The sequence below is a fragment of the Lepidochelys kempii genome, chromosome 27, assembly GCF_965140285.1.
Source record: "Lepidochelys kempii isolate rLepKem1 chromosome 27, rLepKem1.hap1, whole genome shotgun sequence".
Classification (NCBI taxonomy): Eukaryota; Metazoa; Chordata; order Testudines; family Cheloniidae; genus Lepidochelys; species Lepidochelys kempii.
In genome coordinates, this window is record NC_136406.1 from 18,568,214 (window position 1) to 18,592,039 (window position 23,826).

General features: G+C 42.4%; 1 protein-coding gene across 2 annotated transcripts; it reads right to left on the bottom strand.

Moving 5' to 3' along the window:
* Positions 1-1,083: 1,083 nt before the first annotated feature.
* Positions 1,084-23,798, bottom strand: DUSP3 (dual specificity phosphatase 3). Of its 2 annotated transcripts, none has more exons than XM_073325904.2 (3): positions 22,666-23,787; positions 12,163-12,389; positions 1,084-6,469 (listed from the first exon to the last, which is right to left on the bottom strand). In XM_073325904.2, the coding sequence occupies exons 1-3, from the start codon at positions 23,025-23,027 to the stop codon at positions 6,264-6,266; spliced, it is 795 nt and encodes a 264-aa protein (XP_073182005.1). In that variant the 5' UTR covers positions 23,028-23,787; the 3' UTR covers positions 1,084-6,263. The 2 variants fall into 2 exon arrangements, with proteins under 2 accessions (XP_073182005.1, XP_073182006.1); XM_073325905.2 differs by having other exon boundaries at positions 6,314-6,469; positions 12,158-12,389; positions 22,666-23,798.
* Between the last annotated feature and the right edge of the window lie 28 nt (positions 23,799-23,826).

Genomic DNA, 23,826 nt, shown 5'->3' on the forward strand with positions numbered 1-23,826 from the left:
TGCAGAAGATATCAATACTGTCCATTCACACTCTTGGTGTTGCTATTCACAAGTCTTAATAAGCTATGTGCAAACACTCAGCTGCCAGCACACATGCCCACTTAAAGATGCATGGCCTACTCTTCTGAGATTAAGGGTGCTCAGTATTTTTATGAACTCAGTGGCAGTGGAGGTGCTCAGCACCTCTGAAAATCAGCTCACTGCAATTCAGCTCTCAAAAATCCATATCTGCTCTGCTATATTTTTTCACCTTTGATTCTTTTTAAGTGGTAGTTACAGCACATAATGTAACAAGTACGACTTGGAAAGCTTTGTTTGTGGCCAGCATCTGAGATGGAAGAAAGGGACTGGTGCACCACAGAAAAGGGGGCAGAGTCCCCTTTTCATGAAATTATAAACATCTTAGCTGTGCCTAAAAACTGACTTTGTGTTTAATAAAGTAGAAAATTGTTCAGTGTTTTGAAAATGTAAGCTACAATCAATGTGGATTTGGGTAATTAACTTACAAACGTTTAATTTCAATTGACAGGTGCTGACATCTTATAGCAATTGGCATAATTTGAGACACTAGCAGGACACACTAAGCTCAGTCCCAAATGCTGCAGCTTTTCAGCAATGTGGGAGGCTTGTGATGAAATTTTAAAAAGTCTTATTTTTGAACAGTTGATTCCTGGAAAGAACATTTCTGCCCAGACTGCAACAAGGGAAAGTGGAGGGAGCTTTAACAGAACTGCTAAATCAGGGCTGTTCCAGCATTTCCAAAATGAGCTACTTTTTTGATTAATAAACACATTTTCATTTTGCGTTTAGGACAGATCCTCCCCTTTTCTGCCCTTTTGCATTTTTACAGAATGTGCCAATAAGTAGCAGGTAACCTGTGGGGATTGAACCCAGATTGTGTGTGTACAGAACCCAGGTGATTGTGCAAGTTGTTTGAGTATTCTCTTAATGTCCATAGAAATCATATTCTACTGAGAACCTCTCTTCAGGTGTGAGGCAGCTCTTCTCATTTGCTGTAATTATGGCCATCTGTGACATTCCCCTTGAGGACTGCTGCAATTCCATGCAAATTACACCGTAATGTTCATCATGCCAACTGCACCATACAGACTTTATTGCACATTGCTCAAACATATTTGGGGTTGGTGTTTTTTTTTTTTTTTTTTTTTGCAAAACACCACAACACACTGTACAGAACAAACAATTTAACTCTGGTAATTTATTTTGTCACATCACAAAACATCAGCATTGTACATTTGATTTTTCTAATTGGAGTGATCCCCACATAATGGAATAAAACTCCTCTTACTGAACACCAGGAGCTCCAACCAAGATAGAGGAAAAGAACCTGCTCGCTACATAACTTTGTGCCCTGTACATTTTCCTCTCTAGTACCCTGTACAGAAAGCTGTCTTCCAACTCCAGTAGTACAGGAGCCTTAAAGTGTACACGAAAGGAGATAAGAATGGCTCGTTGACAAACCTGTACAATTGCTAATCCCACTGGATGGAAACAGAGCGGAGATATTCAACAGAAAGCCAGTGCAGGTTCTGTTTGTATAGATCAGTACCATTTAGCTAGATCTATAGGTATAGATCAGGATTTTTTTTTAGAAGTTTGTGGGTGGTACTAACAGCTTCAAAGTTACATTTTAGACTTTCAATTCCAAATTCCCATAGAAAACACTGTAGGGCAGAAGCTGCCCATTTATGTTTAGGGTTGGGATATCACAGAACACGAGGTTTCCAATTTCCAATAATAAACGCATGGAAGTTACCACCTAGGTCTGTTCTATTTTCAGTTTTACACATTGGCAGAGCCCATGACATGGATGCATGAACAAAATTATTTTAGCGCAGTCAAACTAGTAATACTAATTTTAATGAAACTGGAGAAAGTAAAATTCCTGCTGTTTGTACTCACGCCTGCATCAGGGATTTTAACTGGCCCTGACCAAGAGAGAGTTCATTGTAAATATTTAAATGACTATAAAGCATTGCCACTCTCACACCTATTGTAATGATTCCTTCTTGTCAGAAGGAACATACATGTGACAGAAGATTTTCAAGTCAAAGATTGCATAATACTCAGCATTTATATAGTGCTTTTAATCTTCAAAGTACTTTCTAACCATTAATTAATCTTCAACATCCCTGTGAGGTAGGTAAGTATTGTTTCCATTTTATAGGAGAAAGGTGACCAGCCCAGTGTCATACAATGAGTCCAAATGGAATTGGAACACAGTAGTTACTGGCTACTAGTCCTCCATTCAGAGCCTACCTCTCAAATTCTGAACTAGTTTTGCAAAATGTTTGCCATTTACAGGAAACCACTTGTTCACCGTACACAGTTGCAACGGCACCCATTCATGAACTAATTTCTGGCTGTACTACGTGTTGCTGTAGTGTAACATGCAGAACTGTTGCAGTTCTGTTGTAAACAGCTGTGTCTTAGTTGCATGGCCCAAGGATGACGACAACAAAAAAGTACAAAAAGGTTTCTGACTATTGAAGTCCCACACCTCATACTCTTCTCTAAATTATAAACCCTGCCCCTGTAGTAGTGAAATGGCTAGGACATTTTTGGTTCAGTCTAAAGCATGAGAACAGTCTTTGCAAACAACGATAATATTTTAGAGGACTCAGTACTTATTGGAGTTGCTTTTTTAGTAAACAACCAAACAAACCCAAAACATTCCTGCAAAGCAAAAAGCAATTGCTTTTGTTCTTGTTATTTTGGATCTGGCATGGCAGATTTACTTGCTCTGTGACAGGTTTGTATCCTGAAGAGACATCCTCCCTTCTCCAAAGCTCTAACTCTATCTACTCTGACAAAAAGCAAAGTGCTGTTATTTAGAGATAAAACTTTTATCAACAAATCCAGAAGAGGCATTCTTAGTTACAGCTAAAAGAGTTTTATCACTGGTACTGCACCATGTTACTACTTACCTACTCTTCTGTGCTTAAAAATATCTTTCTCAATGGTCACTCCAGTAAGGAACACACAGCAGCAGCTGGCAGCTCCACTCCAGTTTCAGTAAAAAGGCACAGTATTTTTTTTGGTACTTTGTCAATTTCGTCTTATGATGGAGGAAATCTCTATTTTTTCCCTTTTAATAAGATCTGGCACCTACAGTCAAAGAGATGCACTAAGAAGCATAACATGATTATGGAATTAAATTTAGAACTAAGAGCTCTTCTCAGACAGCTGCAATCTGCAGAATACTATGCAACATTAAAGGGCTTAAACTGGAAGAACAGATGAAAGACTGGAGGAGCACATGTGACATCACAAGTTATACTCTTAACTATACTTTTCAAGTGGCAAAGAGTCCTGCGGCACCTTATAGACTAACAGACGTATTGGAGCATAAGCTTTCGTGGGTGAATACGTCTCCAATACATCTGTTAGTCTATAAGGTGCCACAGGACTCTTTGCCACTGTTACAGATCCAGACCAACACGGCTACCCTTTTTACACTTTTCAAGAGTATGAGCAGAACAAGAAACAAGGAATCAGTTTTATGTATGAATCAAAGTACTCAGTAACTCACTATAGGATATAATGTTTCAGAGCTTGCTTTTGGGTTAATTCATTTCCCACAGGCATCTGTCATTCATCCTCAACAGGTACCACATCTGCCAAGGTTGAACACTGAAGACCTGGTTCTGATCTCATTTACACTGGGGTAAATCAGATGTTATGCCACTGAAATTAGTGATATTACACCACTGCAAATGAACTCTGAAAAGGTCCTATAAAAGAAGAAAAATATGGAGATATTTTTCATATCTTTCTTGATTTCCAGTTCATTTTAGTCATATGCCAACAGCAAGCAGCAATCTCTCCACCTGCTTTTAGGTGGTTCATTAAGACAATACAGAGCTGTGCAAATCCTATCATCACCACAAAGCAGATGGACTCTACTATTCCAACAAAAAATACTGAGATCCTTCCTGGATGTTTCTGATCACACTCCCACTAACTAAACAGATCAATCCAGGAGCATCTGTGGAATAAAAAAAATCTAATACCTAATAATAATTTCTTTTTAGATCACTCATTGGGTTGGAGCCCTAGCTTCTAAATACCAATCAAAGCCAAAGAGACAGAGAGAGTGTGTTTTCTATATTATTTTGATTCATATTTGCAATACACTGATGTAGGTAAAGAGATAAAAGCTCTATTCCATCAAGTAGAAAAACAGCTTTATCTGTAAACAAGATTGTAGTATACAAAATGGAGAATGAGTAATGTAGAAAAGATAAGGTAGGTGCTCCTATTCACCAGCTTTCATAATACCAGAAAAATGGGCAACCAAGGAAATTAAAAGGCAATAGATTTAAAAATCTGATCAACAGGAAAGACTTTTACACAAACATAATTAACATGTGGAACTCACTACCACAATACATGGAAGTCAAGGTTTTTTAAAAAATCAGACATTTATATTGATAGTGAAAAGTATCCCCAAATGCATTAGATATGATAAAATTCTATAAAGGTTGTAATTCAGCGCAAATGCCGAATCACTAAATGCACAGGATTCAGTAGATGGAATTCAGTACATACTTACCCTATGTGCTGATTGTTCCATAATCATCCATTATGAGGCCATTTTTCTGTGGAAGCATCTGGAACTAGCTGCTGACAGAGACACAGTATGGTGCTAGCTGGACTACTTGTTTGGCTATACCTATCCTATGCAAAGAAACTGAAGCAAGCCCTGTTTTTGACTAGAGAAGTCACATGTGGAGTTATAGGCCAAGTGACCCAACCCACAACTTTCTTGAAACCAAACAGTGTAAAAATATTAAAATAAAAATAGATCAGGAAATAACACATGGTTAAAAAAATCGAATACATAAAAAGAACAACCTAGTGCTGGGCACTCTGTGCATCAATAATACAAGAGGTTTTCCTGTTAATACATAAAACCACACAGAAAAACTGAACAAGTATGTGCAGGGTTCTGATAGCATTACCAACAACTCTGTGGGTGCACCGGTGAGGCCCTGAGTACATGTACAGCACTGTGCTAGTTTTTAAAGTTATGTTTGCACACTCAGCCAACATACACATGGTAAACGAAGCAGTTCCCTCTCCAGATACTGCAGTGACTCAATGAGGCAGTGTCTAAGAGAGGCCAAAGATATCAACCACTTGGAAGTAAATGTTTGCCATGCCCATGTGAGGGACAACAGGGCTCATTTCTGTTTAAACACAAACAGTGCAATCCTACTTCAAGCCAGAATGTGCTGTCCCTTACAATGGGCAACTTACAATAAGCAATCAGCATGTGTGCTTCTTGAAGGGAAAACATTTCAGTGAGGAGAAAGATTTCAGGTTCAAGCTTTCCAGGGGCAATATAAATAATAGTGAGGTTAAAAAAAAAAAAAAAAGAACCTGAAATTCACCTAAATCCCTCATGAGCAGCCAATTCATATTGTGTGTGTCTTCTGTTCAGGTTCTTATACCACACCAAGTATCAATATACCTAAGCACTCCCATTCTCTGCTCCTCACTTTCAATTCTGTCCTTTGATACTGGCTCTCTATATTTTACTTTTCCTTCTGAATTTTAAGATGAAAAAATACAGCATTTTTGTTTTTACTTAATAATAAACACAAATAACAGATATACAAACTCTATTTACAAGGGTACTTGTATTAACATCAGACTCTGGATGGCTTTACTGCCACACTCAAGCCCTGTATGTATACTGTATTGTATATATCCATACCACACACAAAGCTATACACACTAATAGGGGAGAGTGCAGACTTTAGGCACCTGTGAGTGTGTGAAATACACTTTTAAAAATACAGTACTTCAATTAAAAGCAAGTGAAGGGAGGTGCGTTTCTGCTCTTGGGCACCCATGTGGCTGAGCTGCATGGATGGGATTCAAGAACATGAAGCTTAAATAAATGACATCCAAAGTCAATGCGAAGCACATTATGTCATGGGACCTCCAGTGGGCTCTGAAACAAACACATGTGATGACAGCTGATACATTGTTGGAGTTATCCCTCTAAAGAGCTTTCTTTAGTGCAACAACTCCTAGGAGTGATGGAGCTTTGTGCTATTTTAAAGGACAGACCCAGACATGTGGGAGATACTTTCACTAGACAAGGAGAAGGGACTCTGCCTCCCTCACACCACATGACCTAGCCTAGCCGTTTGATTTTGGGTATCTAAAGCACCTAACGTGCACCCTTTGACAGTTCGGAGAGCCCTTCTGAGAAAATGCAGCTCCTCAGTTTAGGGCTTCAGTTTGCCCTCCTTCACTAATCTCTCATTGAGCTGGCAGAGCTGTTTCAGGAAGCCATCATTGGGCCCAATCTCCCGCTTCTGCCGGACAGCGCTCACAGCGGACTTGACCTCCATGTTCTGGCGAAGCATCAGATAAGCAATGACCAGTGTCGGGGAGCGGCTGTAGCCTTCACGGCAATGCACAAATACCCGGCCTGTACAGGGAGAACATACAGAAAACAACAAATTATAACTCGGAAGCACTACAGAAACACCTTTGATGGAAAGATGAATGAACAGAGTAACACTGGTCCTTCAGCAACCCAATGACTGAATTTTGAATGGTCTCAGCTAGAAGACAGGTACTGTGTCTCTGTTAGCAGCCACGTTACCATCCAGCAGACTGCAAAACAATTACACATTATAAACACCTGTACAAATTAAAGCAGAAAATACCATATTTGTTTCCAAAGAGAGAGGAATTGGACTCCTTCCATTTGCTAAGTTCCTGCAATCTTTCAGTCTAGAATAAGGGTAGCAGCCTGCAGGACTCCCTAACTTCATCTTCTGCAGAAGAACCAATGTGGTAGAGAAATTAAAAACACAGAATTAAAAGTATGCAAGGCTGCAGATGCATGGTATAAACAGAGACTTAGTTGTTGTTTGGATATAACATTTCACAAAACAAGATACACATCCTTTATGCTGCAATCCTAGCACTTCCTATGTCTCTACCTCAGTTACACCTTCCCCTGCTACTGCCACATCTCTGCTTCTGAAGTCACATTAGCATGTATCAGAGTAGCAGCCCCATTAGTCTGTATCCGCAAAAAGAAAAGGAGGACTTGTGGCACCTTAGAGACTAACACATTTATTTCATGCATCCAATGAAGTGAGCTGTAGCTCACGAAAGCTTATGCTCAAATAAATTGGTTAGTCTCTAAGGTGCCACAAGTCCTCCTTTTCTATGAGCATGAAAGCACTCTCATTTTAGAGAAGCTGCCTGTTCAGCTTACAGGATACAAATGAAGGTGCTGACTATGCAGCACCAATAGCCAGCAGAACCCAGTTACAAAACATACCTGCACCAAGAGCACACAGAATGCAGCCAGCTGACTGATACAGGATTCTGAATGCTATTACTCCAGCTATTTGTGGGGAATGTGCTGTAGATAAATAACCAAAAAGAAATTAAATAAAATATCACCTCCCTTCTCCCTGTTTGAAATCTGGCCCAAGCTGGTTTGCTCTCAGGTGGCTTCTCACTGGCCCATGTTTCTAAAGACAGACCCTCTCCCTAAACACAGGGGAGATGGGAGATGCTGACCCAAACAAACCCATTGCAGAAGCAAGAGGACAGAGGAATCACACATTTCTCTCATAAAGAAAAGGAGGACTTGTGGCACTTTAGAGACCAAGAAATTTATTTGAGCATAAGCTTTTGTGAGCTACAACTCACTTCATCGGATGCATGAAAGCCAGTTTACTTTGAACTGCAGCAGAGAAAAGGCTCTTAGCATATTTGCCTTGGGCTATTGAGATCCTTGAGGGAATTTTTTAGGAACATCAGCATTGCAACCTTTGTGTTAATTTAAAGGCTGATCTCCTAACCACTCTCCTTTATGTCTATAATATTTATTATTGGAACTCGGTGCCACTTCCCTTTCCATCGTTGCTCATCATTGCAGTATTGGAGAAAAGTTATCACTATCCCTCCAGGAACCAAAGAGAGGATAGGTTTCAGAGTAGCAGCCGTGTTAGTCTGTATTCGCAAAAAGAAAAGGAGTACTTGTGGCACCTTAGAGACTACAATCCTGTTCTGATAGTGACTATCACCTCCAGAGAAAGGGAAGTGCCTAGAAAATGTAAAAGGAAACTTAGTTTGATAGCATCCTGTCTGGCAAGAACTCACTTATCAATAGCTGGGATGTGAAATCCTCACTTCTGTATTGTTTTGTCATTATAGTTCCCACTTTGCTATTGCTTGTCTGTATAATCTCTGTCTGGTTCTGTGATTGTTTCTGTCTGCTGTATAATTAATTTTTCTGGGTGTAAACTAATTAAGGTGGTGGGATAGAATTGGTTAAATAATCATGTTACACTATGTTAGGATTGGTTAGTTAAATTTCAGGAAAATGATTGGTTAAGGTATAGCTAAGCAGAACTTAAGTTTTACTATATAGTCTGCAGTCAATCAGGAAGTGGGTGGGTGTGTGTGTGGGGAAAATGGGAACAGGGAATGGGGGTGGGGAAATTGGAATCATCTTTGGCTAAGGGCAGGAAGGGAACAGGGACACAGGTGTAAGATCTGTGGTGTGGATAGTGACTTGTCTGAAAAAGAAAGGGGGGTGAAGCCAATTAACTCCCTGCCCTACCATACAATACAAATAATTTTAATAATGGATTCATTTAATAACTGGAATGGACCTTTAACCTAGTTAAAAATCTATTAGTTTTTGGATAATAACTAGACTGGTAGGTCAGAAGTTGCTTAACAGCACCTGAGACTTAAGGAGCCCCATCAGAATTAACAAAGGCACTGACAAATGACTGAACATTCAGAGTCATTTTGTCACTGGTATTCACATTTCTGTGAGCACTATCCAAATTGACCAGGTGCAGCAGGACTTCCGTGCCTCTGTTACAGTTCACCCCAATTGCCTGAACCTGCTAAACTCTCCTTGCTGGTGCAGGCCTGTTTCTCTGGCTCACAAAGCTACTAGGAAGAGGTAAATTCTTGCTTTTGGAATTCATCAGATTGATCAAACTGTAAACTGTCAATCCCTTAACCCCCTACCAAAAAATAAAAATATGCCAAAGGCAGATCCCCCTGGACTCCCTAGAAAGAGTTCTCTCTCCCCCTCTGCAAAAGACTCTTCAGCTGTTCAGATGTGGGCTGAGAAAGTCATTGGGAGCATGTGAAGAAATATGAAGTAAGCAGAAATAATGAGTTGATGAGAAGCACAAGCTGACCTACTGCACTCTGTACTTCCAAGCTTTCAGTATAGAGGAGGCCCATGTTACAAGCTTTTGCTTTGCAGCATCGCTAAGCTTATCTCAAGTTTTCCTGGGACTCTGGGGAGCAGCAAGGTATCTAATATTATACCAGAACTTCCATTTGAAAATGTTTAAGATAATTTGGTGCAGCAGAAATTCCAGGGGGCACATACCATAACCAGATAATCCATCTGAAGTGAGAGTTCTCAGAGCTAAAAATCTCATGACTCAGGGATTGTTTCTTTTAACCAAGCAGCAGTCTGTTTATTCAAACCAGACATCTTTTATCTATGTTCTGATCCTCTGACCAGTGACAGTGTTTGGAACCAGCACGGAAAAGTGTCACCCTTTCCCTCTCTCTTTAATAAAGTCCCAAAGAAGTGTTTAATCTGAGAAGCTGCTACACCAATTCCCAGTTACCATTTCTTCTTGCTCAGAAACCCTCTGGCGTTACTACAATACCTTCTGCAGACTCTTTTGGATTACTCAGCACTCAACTTGCTTTATACCTTCAAAGCACTGAACAAACATTAATTAATGCCCTTACAATTTCACTCATACTAAGGACTGTCACATTCAACTCTAGAGTAGATTAACCCTGCCCTCTGTACAAGCACTGGGGCCTTGGTAAAGTCTATAATCTTCTCCTGATGAGGAAATTGTACAGATAGGCCAAATTCATGTCTGTCTAGAGGCCATCTCAATTGGTGTAATTTATACCTTCTTCTGTACCACGCCCTCATGTGTATATTACAGAATCTTAGACTGTGTAATTTACACCCAATCCTACATGCCATCTCCAAATTTAGCCCACTAAGAATAAAAGAGTAAATTGATACATCTCACTTCACATCTGGCCCCATGATGAGTAAAGCAATGAGCAGGGCATTCTAAGGGCATGTACAGGAGACCCTAGAGGAAAAAGAAGCAGCACTGAGTCAGTTGTGTTAAAATATCTAAAAATGTCAGCGATTCCCCTAATATGCATAAAACCTGCTGCCTTCGCGCTGGAGTTTTTGGTCCTTATCTTCTGTCCTACTTTCTGAGCATTCATGCTACATCTAAAGATGACCAAGTAAACAACAGAGGAACAATGAATCAAATCCTAAAAAGTCTGCCTGTTTTTGGTGACTGGGGTGCAGATAGTAAATGTAGAAAAGTGTTAATTAATCTGTGAGAAAGGAACCAATTGGGAAAATACTGGTATGACTCCTCATTTCCAGCTGCGGGAAACAGAACATAATTTGCAGGGGGGAAAGAGATTAAATGAAAAGCACTGAAGACAGCAGAATTAACTTTTTTCAAAAAACAACAACTTTTATTGCACAGAAGTCAGCAAAATAAATGGAATACCTTCCTAATATCACTATTCAATGTAGGAAACTGCTGTTGCTGCCACATGGGATGTTATGTGACCACAAATGGGAGAGGAGATGCTTTGTATGATGTGAATGGGAGAGGAGCTGCCCCCAAAACACTCTTTCAAGAGGTTGTCCATACTCTGACGGTGTTTATAAAGCTCTGTTTCAAAGCAACAATCATACAGTGCATGGTCAAAGAAAGGTTTGTGAAAACATATTTTAAACCCCTCAGTCCAGGACAGAAGAGTGAACATATGGCATAACAAGTTCCTGAGGCTAAAGGGGGTGGGGGCTGATACACTGGGCTTGGGATATTATCTTATTCCTAGAATTCCTTGCTTCTGGAAAGAACAGAGGGGTGAAAAACAAGGATATTCCCTCTGAGCCTTCTGCAAATAGAGCTGCTGACAGAGGAAACAGCTGCTCAGAATGGATTGGTGGATGAAATCTGTGGATCATAATTTAACTGACTTTAGCTGTATTTGTTTAAAGAGTGTGAAAACTTATGCCCACTGTCAGGATATTGGATAAGGAAAAGGCCATGTTCAGATGCATGGGAGCTTATGATGCAATAATAAAATACCCTTTTTAAAAAAGGGAGAATTCCTTCACAGTCATATAAAATATAATATGCCCACTACCCCTGCTACCAGGAAGAAGAAAAGATCTAGAAATAGATAAGTGAGCTCCTAACTACGGAGAGAGTGGGTTTTTAACAATTCACAAACAATAGGGGGCAGGTATTTAAAGATATTTAGATTCCTAGTGGGATTTTCAAAAATACATAGGTGCCTAAGGCTTAAGCCAGGGGTAATCAATTATTTTTTGTCAAGATCCAAATTTCTTGGTCAAGGTATACTCAATGTCCAGACTCCAGAGAAAAGAATATAAAAATAACAACAATAATGATAACAAGTAAATAAAAAGATTTTGCAGTCCGTTCCAAAACGTCTTGTGGTCAAGATTTGGCCTGCAGTCTACATATTGACTACCTCTGCCCTATGCTAAGAAATTATCCACTCTTGCATGTGTTATTTGCATTTAATCTGCATCTCTAATATTAGCTTGTGACTTGAGTGTTGCATTTTGCAATGTTCATCCTGACTCTGATTTATGATTTTTACTGTCTTGAATTAGTGTTTGGGTCCTGCATTACTTTCCAGATTTTCCATTCTGATCCACTAATATGTTCAGGAAATATTAAAGCCTCTCTTCCTAGCACAGCATTTCCAATATTATTTTCCTTTACACTTTCATTGCTAAGATGCCCTAGCTGTTTTACTCTCCCCAAATCACCCACTGTTGTGGCAGTTTTCCATTGTTTCATACATTGCGGGGCTCTGTTCATAGAGAGCAAATTCTTCATTGTATATTCAAGTGCCCGAAACTCCTCACCAAGAGGTCTAAGTCCTAATCTGAATGCTTTGGTTTCTGTTCTACTGAAAAACTGAGGAAAGAAAAAAGGAATATTTTAAACAATGAAACAAATGGCCAGTAAATTCACATACTGAATAGAAAACAGGGCAGAGAGACTCTTGGAGATACCTTACCATCCTTCTGGGACAGCGCACTGTCAATAAAGTCAGCTGCCTCCTCAAAATAGCGACTGAGGTTAAATTCTTGGGTATCATTAGCTTTAATGCCATGGTAGGTGATGCCTGTGCCTTCGTAGAACTCTGCATTAGTGTTCACATGCATGAAGGATTTCCCCTCAGCTGCGTTCAGGATGTGGGTGATGCCCAGGCGCTGCAGTCTCATGATATTCTTGGCTATGAACCTGGAAAGTAAGAAGTATCAAGAAAACAATTGGGGCTCAGCAAATCACATAATCAGAGGCCAAACTCTCAGTATTTTCAAGTGCCCTCAGAATCTATAACAAAGCCCCCTGCTGTCCACAGAATCATAGAAACGTAGGACTGAATGGGTCATTTAGTTCAGTCCCCTGCACTGAAGCAGGGCTCAGTATTAACTAGACCATCCCCGACAGGTGTTTGTGGAATCTCCATCATTGGAAATTTTTAAGAACAGGTTAAACAACCTCCCTTTGTAATTTGTTCCAGTGCTTAACTACTCTTACAGTTAGGAAGTTTTTCCTAATGTCTAATCTAAACTTCCCTTGCTAAATTTAAGATTACTTCTTGTCCTGTCCTCAGTGGTTAAGGAGAATTAATTTATCACTCCCCTCTTTATAACACATGGACTCTTATCACCTTTTTATCTTCTAGGTGCTTACAAATTGATTGTTTGATTATTTGCTCCATTATCTTTCCAGATACCGAAGTTAAACTGACTGGTCTGTAATTCCCTGGGTTGCCCGTATTCCCCTATTTTATAGATAGGTACCATATTGCCCCTTCCCATCCTCCACAAGTTCTCAGGGATATTGCTACTATCTGGTGACAGGTTTCAGAGTAACAGCCGTGTTAGTCTGTATTCGCAAAAAGAACAGGAGGACTTGTGGCACCTTAGAGACTAACCCATTTATTTGAGCATGAGCTTCCACTGCATGCATCCAAGGAAGTGAGCTGTAGCTCACGAAAGCTCATGCTCAAATAAATTGGTTAGTCTCTAAGGTGCCACAAGTCCTCCTGTTCTTCTATCTGGTGATAGTTACTCAACACTCTGCACTCACCAGCGAGTCTCCTACAGATTTTTGTCTCAAAAGTTTATCATATTTTTAGCCCGTTCACACACAAAAGGTTCAATCCTTTGCTCCATATTATTCAATACATATGAAGCTACTGAGAGCTGGTGTGACAACACGTGCTGCAGTGCCAGGATTATACAGCCAGCTCCCTGCTCTCAGTCTCAGCTGAAATCAGCATCTGGCAAAAGATGAACCCGAGCAAAAGGGAGGCTATAATTTTAGGAAAATGGAAACATTTTGAAGTATTTGCCTCATTGTCCATACACTGTAAAAGTTGGTCCACAGCTTATAGGTCCCTTCAGATTCCTCAGTTCTATCAGATACCAAAAAACCCATGGTGGCCAAAAAAAACCCGCCCAACAACCCCCAAAACAAAAAAACATTTCCATCTGCAACTGGCCAGAAGACTGCACCCCTCGTGTCGGGTACAGACCTGGGCATGATGATACATGTGTTCATGCCCTCCACGCTTGATTATCACAATGCATTAAATGTAGGAATGAAGACACATGACCTAAAAAAACTCCAGCTGGTACAAATGGCAAAAGCCCATCTGCATAGCAACACGAGCGACCATGAATCTATCATGACAGTGCCCTACTCTCTGCATTAGAATTTATATTAGGGATAGGCAAAGTAGTTCAAAGGGAAACAGAAACCACCAACATCCTCCATCCCAAATCTTCACCTGCTTTTGGAAACAAAATCATACCAAACTTTCAGGGTTCTGAACCTTTCAGAGAACTCCCCTACTCACCAGCCCCATTTGTGTACATTCATTTTTCAGAAGTCTCATCCAGGACTGGAACCAGAAGAGCTGAACTATGGTGAAAAATCAGCTTTCACCATGTTTCTAGCTGGGTCTGGAAGCACAAATCTCATGGGAAAGCTGCTTCTCTCAAGAGCCCTGGCCTCATTTAGCAGACACAAGAGGTTTTAATAGTGGTTGAGCTTTAGATAAACATATGTGCAGTATATTTTTGGATGGATTTCTAAGTTCTGGCAAGGTGCCCACAGCTTTTAGGTGGACGCCTTTTTATTAGAAATCTAAATAGATAAATAAAATCTGAATTAGTAAACTGTACCCAAACTGAACCCACACTCTGGATTTTGAGGTTCCCCAGAAATTAGCTCACAGTTACCACATAATAAAATGTTAGATAATGAACATATAAACCTTATCCTTTTCCCCTGTGACTGTTCCCCTTTTTCAATGAGTGCACATTGCAGATGAATCCTCATGTGTGAGCAAATTTTCTACATGTTCTGCCATATGTACCCAATAATCATGGCAATGGGCCATATCATTTTAAAGACTTTCATCTATTAGCCAAACAAAAGTTGGCTAATTTTCTGTCTGGCAGGATAACAGCTGTGCCAGGGGATAAGCCTCAATGCCAGGGGAATTCTACTTGGAACAAAATAGTAAATGCTATAAAAACAAGACCAAAAGAAAAAAATGTTCATTCTGTAGTGTATGCCTTGTCCTTTCTTCTCATACCTGACATTTGTATTGATGGAAGTCCTTTGGGTTTTGAAGGAATAAGAGAGCTTTAAGGACAGTAGGAACTCCTGTGTCTGAGAACCACAGACTAGGTTATCAATAACACTAGAGGCTGGTCTCTAATCCTTACACAGTAAATGAGTTTGAGAGTTATACCTAAGGTTCTTATCAGTACACTTAGCGGAAGCACAGAGCAAAGCTTGGCCTCTGCTTATTGTAGAATAAATAAATCCATTTTCAAACAGTCCCAGAAAATCCCACTTCCTACATTTCAGTTTCATTGTATTGCCCTCAAACATTGGCTCCTGAGAAACAGAGCAAGGAGGTGGTCTCTGGGAAAGGAAAGCAGGATCAGCTTCTTTTCCCCTAAGAAGCTCATGGAATCTTATCTGCTCTGAATATGGAACTCTCCCCATTCTAGCCCTGTAATATTACAATAGCTGTTACCTGAGTGTGTCTTTCTTCCTACCATAGATCACTTTTACCTTCCACAAAATTCAAGTCCTAAAGGCACATATGGCAGCAGTTAATGGTAAATAGTCCTAAGTAAGACTGTAATGCAACATCACTCATGCAGCCAGCCAACCCAACAAATAAAGAGTTATAGTCCAAGCCTTGCTACAAGACAGAATTCACTAATAATTTCTCCATTCTGCCTACCACTATCCCCAGTGACAGCACAACTCAATTCTTATTGGGATATTCATACACATCAATTTTCTTTTCACCACCTCTACCAACAGCTTAATCATGTGAGCAACACACCAACAAAAGGTTTCAGAGTAGCAGCCGTGTTAGTCGGTATTCGCAAAAAGAAAAGGAGGACTTGTGGCACCTTAGAGACTAACCAATTTATTAGAGCATAAGCTTTCGTGAGCTACAGCTCACTTGCATCTGATGAAGTGAGCTGTAGCTCACGAAAGCTTATGCTCTAATAAATTGGTTAGTCTCTAAGGTGCCACAAGTCCTCCTTTTCTTTTTACACCAACAAAAGATTAACTCTGCCCTATAATTAGTGGGCAGCCATTAACAACTCATTTATCTTAGCCTGCCTATTGCCATGGGATGACAGGCCCAAATACATACACTTTCTACATACAATAAATGCAGGATAAACTGAAGTGTACTTCCAGTTGGAACAAGTACTTTCTAAAATTCCCCTACTCAGATGGGCACCATGAACCAGACTCAGACGTCCTTAGCAAGATCTTGTTACCAAATACATATTCTGGAGATGTGGCTTGAGGTGCTTATAGGTTTTCAAAACACAGTTTGAAATACAACACTGTTTCTCTGCCAGCAGTGCAGAAGAGATGCTGTTACATATGCAAGATTTGCTTGCTTTTTGACAGAACAGCAATTTTCACAGGACACAGATTTCGGCAGTAAAAAAGGAAAAAAAAAAAAAAAAAGATAAATGGTCCATGTCAGCACAGGGCCAGATGAGGGGGAAATGCAAACACACAAACCAATAGGCTGAAGAGCGTTCTGTACATTTACTTTTCTATGCCAGAACATCAGTGTCTGCTCCCAGCCTGACTCTGAGCATATTATTCTTTAAAATGCTTTGGACACATTTGAGAAATGTGTATTAAGATTATCGACTGCAGCTCACTGTAAGTTAAAAAAAAACCCTCACATCTAGAGCCCTGAAAATCTGCGGATATCTGCTTTATATCCATCCGTGGACCATGTTTGCAGGTTTGGACAGATGCAGGGCTCTAATCACATCCACATTAATATCCTGTAGCCCTAAGATACAGGAGATCTGGCTCTCAGACATTAATACATGCATTGGGAAAGCCTTAAACATATCCTGTTCTTTTTTAATGCTATTCAGATAGGAATTTATGATTCATTGGTACTAGTCAGAAACAATTATTTTCTGTGAAGTACCTCCTGGAGATGCAATTCAAAACAGTGTTAACACGAGGAAAATGTTGAAATTTGTTCGGTAGACTGAGGATGATCTAGAAAAATTCTGTAATCACAGAAGCTGGTTTAGATTTCATGCTGTATTTTGAATTATTCTGCTGACTTATTATCTGAAAAATATATAATTGTACTGGTCAGAAACCTGTGCAATAGTGTTTACCCTTTGTTTTGAACCTCTGTTTTGAGAAACTGGTCCTCTCTGAATGGTTAGGACTGTCTGAATATGCTTTTCAGTTATTATCCTTCGCTGTTTTATCTTTGTGTTTTCATCAATTATTTCCTTCATCTATTATATGCGAGGTCTGTTCAGGCCTAATTTTAAAGCCTGACCTGAACTCAACTAGACCCACAGCCCATCCAAACATGACCCAAGCCCGAGAGAGTTAGTCATCTCATTTTCAGACCCAGCCCAAGCCCAGCTCGACACTTCCCCCCGAACCTGTATTACCACTGCCACTTGGTCTGGTAAAGGCTTTCTGCTCCCATGCCTGTGATCTGTCTCCGGCCACCTCATGCCCATGAAGTCAGTACAGCCGCAGATGTGTGACCCCTCCAGCTGGCCACCGCCGCCGCACTGGACTGTGTGTGCTGCAGAGGGAATGACACTGCTACTCGTCAGCCCACTCACACCACAGTGCAGCAAAGAGGTGGTGGCCCGCAGGAGTGGGGCAAGCAGCTGCCACCACATAGAGCCGGCAGGCAGAAGGAGGTCATCAGAGATTACCTGACCCAAGCCAGTGAGTGGTGGGTTGTTTTCAGACCCAACCAGACCTGAACCCAAAATTTGCTGGGTTCAAGTCAGGTTACAAGACTCCATATTATATGGAAAATTTAGTGCTTTGGCACTAAGTCACACAACAGAGGGACTGTTCATATTGCATTGTCTATGTTCCAATTTAATCTCACCTTTCTGAATTTCTGAGCTAAGTGAGATCCCTGAATATTCTAACACCACTCCCATTTTTAGCTCTGGATGATTCATTCACAAGAAAAAACAGACATACCACAATGTGAAATAGTCCAGTAGGTTTCAATCAAAAGTTTATTCTGAATCCAGCTCAGATATTTTCATCCATCTGTTTGAATCCTGTTGCCTACATGCCACTCACTGGGCTTGCGATTTCCCTGTGTCTGAAACCCTGCAGGGACGTGTCTGCTCTAGGAAAAAAAAATTTTTTAAGTGCTTCCACTGGGCAGTGATAAATCAGGCGATCTATCCCAAGAAGGAAGTGATCCATCCAGATCAGGGTTGATGCTTCAGTGTCAGAGCAAATAATCAAGTCACTTCATTCTCCTTGGGAGAACATTTGCCGTACTGCTGTCCAGCACTATCTTGCTGCAACGTTTGCAAAGTGCTTTTGACAACAACTCAGGAGGCATCAGAGACAAGGATTACATGAGGGCCAAAAGCAAGCCGTGAACCATTCAACCCATCTCAATTCACACAGACTATCAGTGCACCATCACTTAGCTAGATTTTTTTTACATTTGTTACTTAGTAAGAATGAAGACTCAACTGGTTCTATTGTAATGTAAGATAGGACTCCAGATTTCTTCATATGGACTTGCTATACAACCTGAATTGTTAGAATTAGAACAATCATATAACAGAACATTTTTGCAGGACATAGTTTGTATGAGCTATTATGGTTGATTTAATAAGTTAAATAGACACAGAAAGTTACTTTGGGGAAAGATTTTATCAAATTAATTGGAGATCTGACCTTTCAGTTCCACAAACAGAATAAATAACTGCTTTCATTTGTCAACACATTCACACCGTTCTGACATTCTGTACTGCCACATAAGAGCAATACAAAACTTACACAGAAATCACGCTATACCATCGTCCTCCACAGTTACTTTGCTGATTGATTTAATGGATTTTGAACAGAGTCTTTAATGATAAGGCAGACATTAAAAAAAGAGAATGTCTGTACAAATGCAATGTCATTAACTTGTACTAACTCCTAGAATCCCCATTTCTACCGTGAAGATTCACGTGTTTGGATAAGGGCTTGTGCCATCCTCAACCTCGCATTACCTTTTGTTTGAACCTGCAGTGAAGTCATAATCCTAGCTTTGTGAAATCACAACATGTTGCTATGGAAATTATGAAATCCCCATTTAAAGGGAAAGTATCTTCAGTCCCTCCGCCCCCCCACAAATTTCTGATCAGCACTATCCACCAGTCCAGGTGTACATACGGCACAGATTTTACATTTTAAGTCTCTTCCCAGAGAGACAAGGTGGGTGAGGTAGTATCTTTTACTGGACCAACTTCTGTTGGTAAGAGAGACAAGCTTTTGAGGTACACAGAGTCTGGCAAAGGGCTCTGGGTATCACAGCCAAATACAAGATCAAACAGCACATATTCTAACTACTTATGCTAAAGTACAGGACCATTCAAGGTGAAGTGGCCTGTTAGCACCCTGCAGTCAAAGGATAAAAAGAAAGGGGAGTTAGTGGGTTGCAGATTGTTGAAATAAGCCATATTTCATTTAATAAAGACACTGGATTTATTGCTTATTTCAACGATCTGTAACCCCTAACCCCCCTCCTTTTTGTTCTATGACTACAGGGGTGTTAATGGGTCACTTCCCCTAGAGTATATGCTATGGGACCATTCATTCTGTCTGATCTTGTATTTAGCTGTGACACTCTGAAGGCTTGTCTTCATGTAAAGTGCTACAGTAGCGCAGCTGCTAGCCCTTTAAGCCATGTCTACACTAGCGAGCTTACAGTGGCCCAGCTGTTCTGATGCAGCTGCACCACTGTAAGATCACTCATTTAGCCATTCTGTAAAACCACCACCACAAGCCACGGTAGCTATGTCAGTCCATCGACATAGTGCTGTCTAAGTGGTGCATTGCTCAAGGCATGGATTTCACACCCATGAGCAACGTCATTACACCAACATAGGTCTGTAGCGCAGACCTGGCCTGAGTACCTTTCCAGACCTGAAGAAGAGCTCTGTGTAGCTCAAAAGCTTGTCTCTCTCGCTAACAGACGTTGGTCCAAGATATTACCTCACTCATCTTGTCTCTGTAATATCCTGGAACTTACACGGCTACAACAACTAGGCTCTTACCAGCCTGCCAAAACATGATTCTCCTCTCCCACACACCAAAGGGAAGACGTATGTTCTTTTGCAACAGGCCCTAGAGGCCAGCAAAACATAGGAAATTAGAGTGTAGAGTGGATTTATACCAAAATGTTGCTCTATCCTGTGGAGTCCTTGCTACTGTTGTGGGACACTGTTCATACACCTTCTACACACCTGATGATCTGATAAGATAACCAAGCGGAGTGCCCCAAGGGTTGGTCCTGTGGCCGGTTTTGTTCAATATCTTCTTTACCGATCTGGAGGATGGCGTGGATTGCACCCTTAGCAAGTTTGCAGATGACACTAAACTGGGAGGAGTGGTAGATACAGTGGAAGGTAGGGGCAGGATACAGAGGGACCTAGACAAATTAGAGGATTAGGCCTTAAGTAATCTGATGAGGTTCAACAAGGACAAGTGCAGAGTCCTGCACTTAGGACAGAAGAATCCCATGCACCGCTACAGACTAGGGACTGAACAGCTAGGCAGCAGTTCCGCAGAAAAGGACCTAGGGGTTACAGTGGATGAGAAGCTGGATACGAGTCAACAGTGTGCCCTTGTTGCCAAGAAGGCTAATGGCATTTTGGGCTGTATAAGTAGGAGCATTGCCAGCAGATCGAGGGATGTGATAATTCCCCTCTATTTGGCATTGGGTAAGGCCTCATCTGGAATACTGTGTCCAGTTTTGGGCCCCACGCTACAAGAAGGATGTGGAAAAACTGGAAAGAGTCCAGGAAAGGGCAACAAAAATGATTAGGGGGCTGGAGCACATGATTTATGAGAAGAGGCTGAAGGAACTGGGATTATTTAGTCTGCAGAAGAGAAGAATGAGGGGGGATTTGATAGCTGCTTTCAACTACCTGAAAGGGGGTTCCAAAGAGGATTGCTCTAGACTGTTCTCAGTGGTACCAGATGACAGAATGAGGAGTAATAGTCTCAAATTGCAGTGGGGGAGGTTTAGGTTGGATATTAGGAAGAACTTTTTCACTAGGAGGGTGGTGAAGCACTGGAATGGGTTACCTAGGGAGGTGGTGAAATCTCCTTCCTTGGAGGTTTTTAAGGTCAGGCTTCGCAAAGCCCTGGCTGGGATGATTTTGTTAGGGATTGGTCCTGCTTTGAGCAGGCTGTTGGACTAGATGACCTCCTGAGGTCCCTTCCAACCCTAAAATTCTATGATTCTATAATAAGACAGAAAATATCATAGTATCACAATAGAAATCTATGGTATGTCCACAGCTTGAATACTGCCCCATCTCAAAAAAGATATATTAATATTGGAAAAAGAACAGAGAAGGGCAAAAAAACTTACAGGTATGGAACAGCTTCCGTATTAGAAGAGATTAAAAAGACTTAGACTGTTCATCTTAGAAAAGAGACAACTAAGATGTGATGTTAAAGGTGTATAAAATTATGAATGGTGTGAAGGAAAAGTGTTATTTACTCCCTTCACATAACAAAAGAACCAGGGGGCACCCTATGAAATTAATAGGCAGCAGTTTTAAAAACCAGCATACGTAAGTATTTCACATACCGCACAGTCAAGCCATGGAACAAACTGCTATGGGATGATGTGAAGGCCAAAAATGTAAGTAGGTTAAAAAAAAGAATTAGATAAATTTGTGGAGGATAGGTCCATCAATGGCTATTAGCTAAGATGGGCAGGAACACAACCCCATTTTCTGGGTGTTCCAAAGCCTCCGATGGCTAGAAGCTAGGACTGGACAACAGCAGATGGGGCACTGGAAATTGCCCTGTTCTGTTCATTCCCTCTGGAGCATCTGCCACTGGCCACTGTTGGAACACAGGATAGTTGGCTAGAATGACCATTGGTCTGATACAGTATGGCCATTCTTATGTTCTTATGGACCAAGGCAGAGCTTATTGTGTGTTTAGGATAAAGGTGGAGGTCCTAGTTTTATTTTTATTTGTATTACGTTAGCGCCTACAGACCCACCTTTTGCTATAAAGGGACAGTCCACTCCCCCAAAATCTTAAGTCTAAACAGACAAGACAAAGTTTGAGATGGGAAGCCAAGGCACAGAACAATGTAGTGACTTGCCCAAGGTCTCTCAGAAGGTCAGAAGCAGAGCAGAGAATAGAACCCACAGTTTGGATGGAGTGAATGTAAATACCTTACAATTGAGAACAGGAACAGCCCCAGGCATTTTGCCAGCCAGGGTGGAGAATGTTGTTGGCATCCTAACCCACCTCCAAGCAGCTGAGAGAATTTAAAAAAAAAAAAAAAAAGCAAAAAGCCATCTCCTGGGCAAACAACACATTTTCTTGAATATTTGCTCCCATTTCTGTGGAGTGTCTATTGTGGAGCATAGGACTGTAGAACTTGGACTGCAACTCCCAGGACAGCTACACAGGGGGAAGGCTAGTGCGGACACAGTCACATTCAGGTCAGAGCCTAGCCAGCAAGATTTCTCATCCATTTTTAGCCCACTCTTGAATTAGCTTTGACAGCTTTTATTTTAATATCCCTCAGTTCTGGGACTTCAGGGGACCACCAAAACCCTTTAGCAAACACCACAGGGCCCTACAGCTCGGAATACACACACGCAGGCTCCCCTAACTGCAACCTAGGAACCATGGATGTCCAGGGCCACGTAATCCTAACCCACAAACCTTTACTACCCACAACCTCCTAGGCCCCAACCAAGTTCTCACAAATATTCGGATACTGAGTTAGGAGTCGGGAGCCAGACTCCCTAGGTCACCAGCAACCCAGCTTCCCCCGTACCCTCGGCTCACCCAGCCCCCGCCCTCAAATCAGGCCGGTGGGAGCCGTTCGCAGCTGTGCTGGCTCGGGAAGTCACTGCCTGGGCCTCCCCCCCGCCAAAGCCGCCCCCGCACTCACGCGTTCCCCACGTGGATGCGGGGTGCCACCTCGTTGCTGTGCGCGCTGGGGAGGCTGTAGCAGCCGCTCCCGTTAGCCAGCAGGTCGTTCAGCTCCTCCACTGAGATCTGATAGTCGGACATGGCCAGATCGAGGCCAGTCCTTGCAGCCCCCACTCTTACTCCGCAGCTCCAGGCAGGGCCTTGCTTCTCTCCCCCCACGAGCGCTGGGCTGAGCCTGATAGGAGCGGCTGGGATCAGCTGGTTCTGCCAGCGACACCCAGCAGCCGGGCACAGACGGGTCACTTTGAGCACGAAAGCTGCACGCCCCGCGGGGGTGATTTTTCCTTGCCCCGCTGCTCCCCGAGTCCCGCTGCCCCCCATCCTGACGCCTCCTCCGGGGGAATCGCGCCCCACTGTCCGTCCCTCCCCTCAGCCCCCGGACAGGGCACCGCAGCCCCGGGAACCGGCAGCAGGTGTCGAGTTCGCCTCCAGCTCTGGGCCCCCGCCCGCCCCATGGAACTTTGTGTGTCGTTGTGTGGCCGGGCTGGGAGGCGCTGTGTGTCGTTGTGTGTCGGGGTTGGAAGGCGGTGTGTGTCGTTGTGTGGCCGGGCTGGGAGGCGCTGTGTGTCGTTGTGTGTCGGGGTTGGAAGGCGGTGTGTGTCGTTGTGTGGCCGGGCTGGGAGGCGCTGTGTGTCGTTGTGTGTCGGGGTTGGAAGGCGGTGTGTGTCGTTGTGTGGCCGGGCTGGGAGGCGGTGTGTGTCGTTGTGTCCCCCGGCTGGAAGGCGCTGTGTGTCGTTGTGTCCCCCGGCTGGGAGGCGCTGTGTGTCGTTGTGTGGCCGGGCTGGGAGGCGCTGTGTGTCGTTGTGTGGCCGGGCTGGGAGGCGCTGTGTGTCGTTGTGTGTCGGGGTTGGAAGGCGCTGTGTGTCGTTGTGTCCCCCGGCTGGAAGGCGCTGTGTGTCGTTGTGTGTCGGGGTTGGAAGGCGCTGTGTGTCGTTGTGTCCCCCGGCTGGAAGGCGCTGTGTGTCGTTGTGTCCCCCGGCTGGGAGGCGCTGTGTGTCGTTGTGTGGCCGGGCTGGGAGGCGCTGTGTGTCGTTGTGTGGCCGGGCTGGGAGGCGCTGTGTGTCGTTGCCTCCCCCGGCTGGGAGGCGCTGTGTGTCCTGCGCCCTGCGCCGGGATCGCT

Coding starts and splice junctions, on each gene's coding strand:
- DUSP3 (XM_073325904.2), bottom strand. CDS start 23,027: ATGGGGGGCAGCGGGACTCGGGGAGCAGCGGGGCAAGGAAAAATCACC. Junction 12,390..22,665: donor CGCATCCACGTGGGGAACGC/GTGAGTGCGGGG, acceptor CTTACTTTCCAG/GTTCATAGCCAAGAATATCA. Junction 6,470..12,162: donor TGCGCTGTCCCAGAAGGATG/GTAAGGTATCTC, acceptor CTCCCTGTACAG/GCCGGGTATTTGTGCATTGC.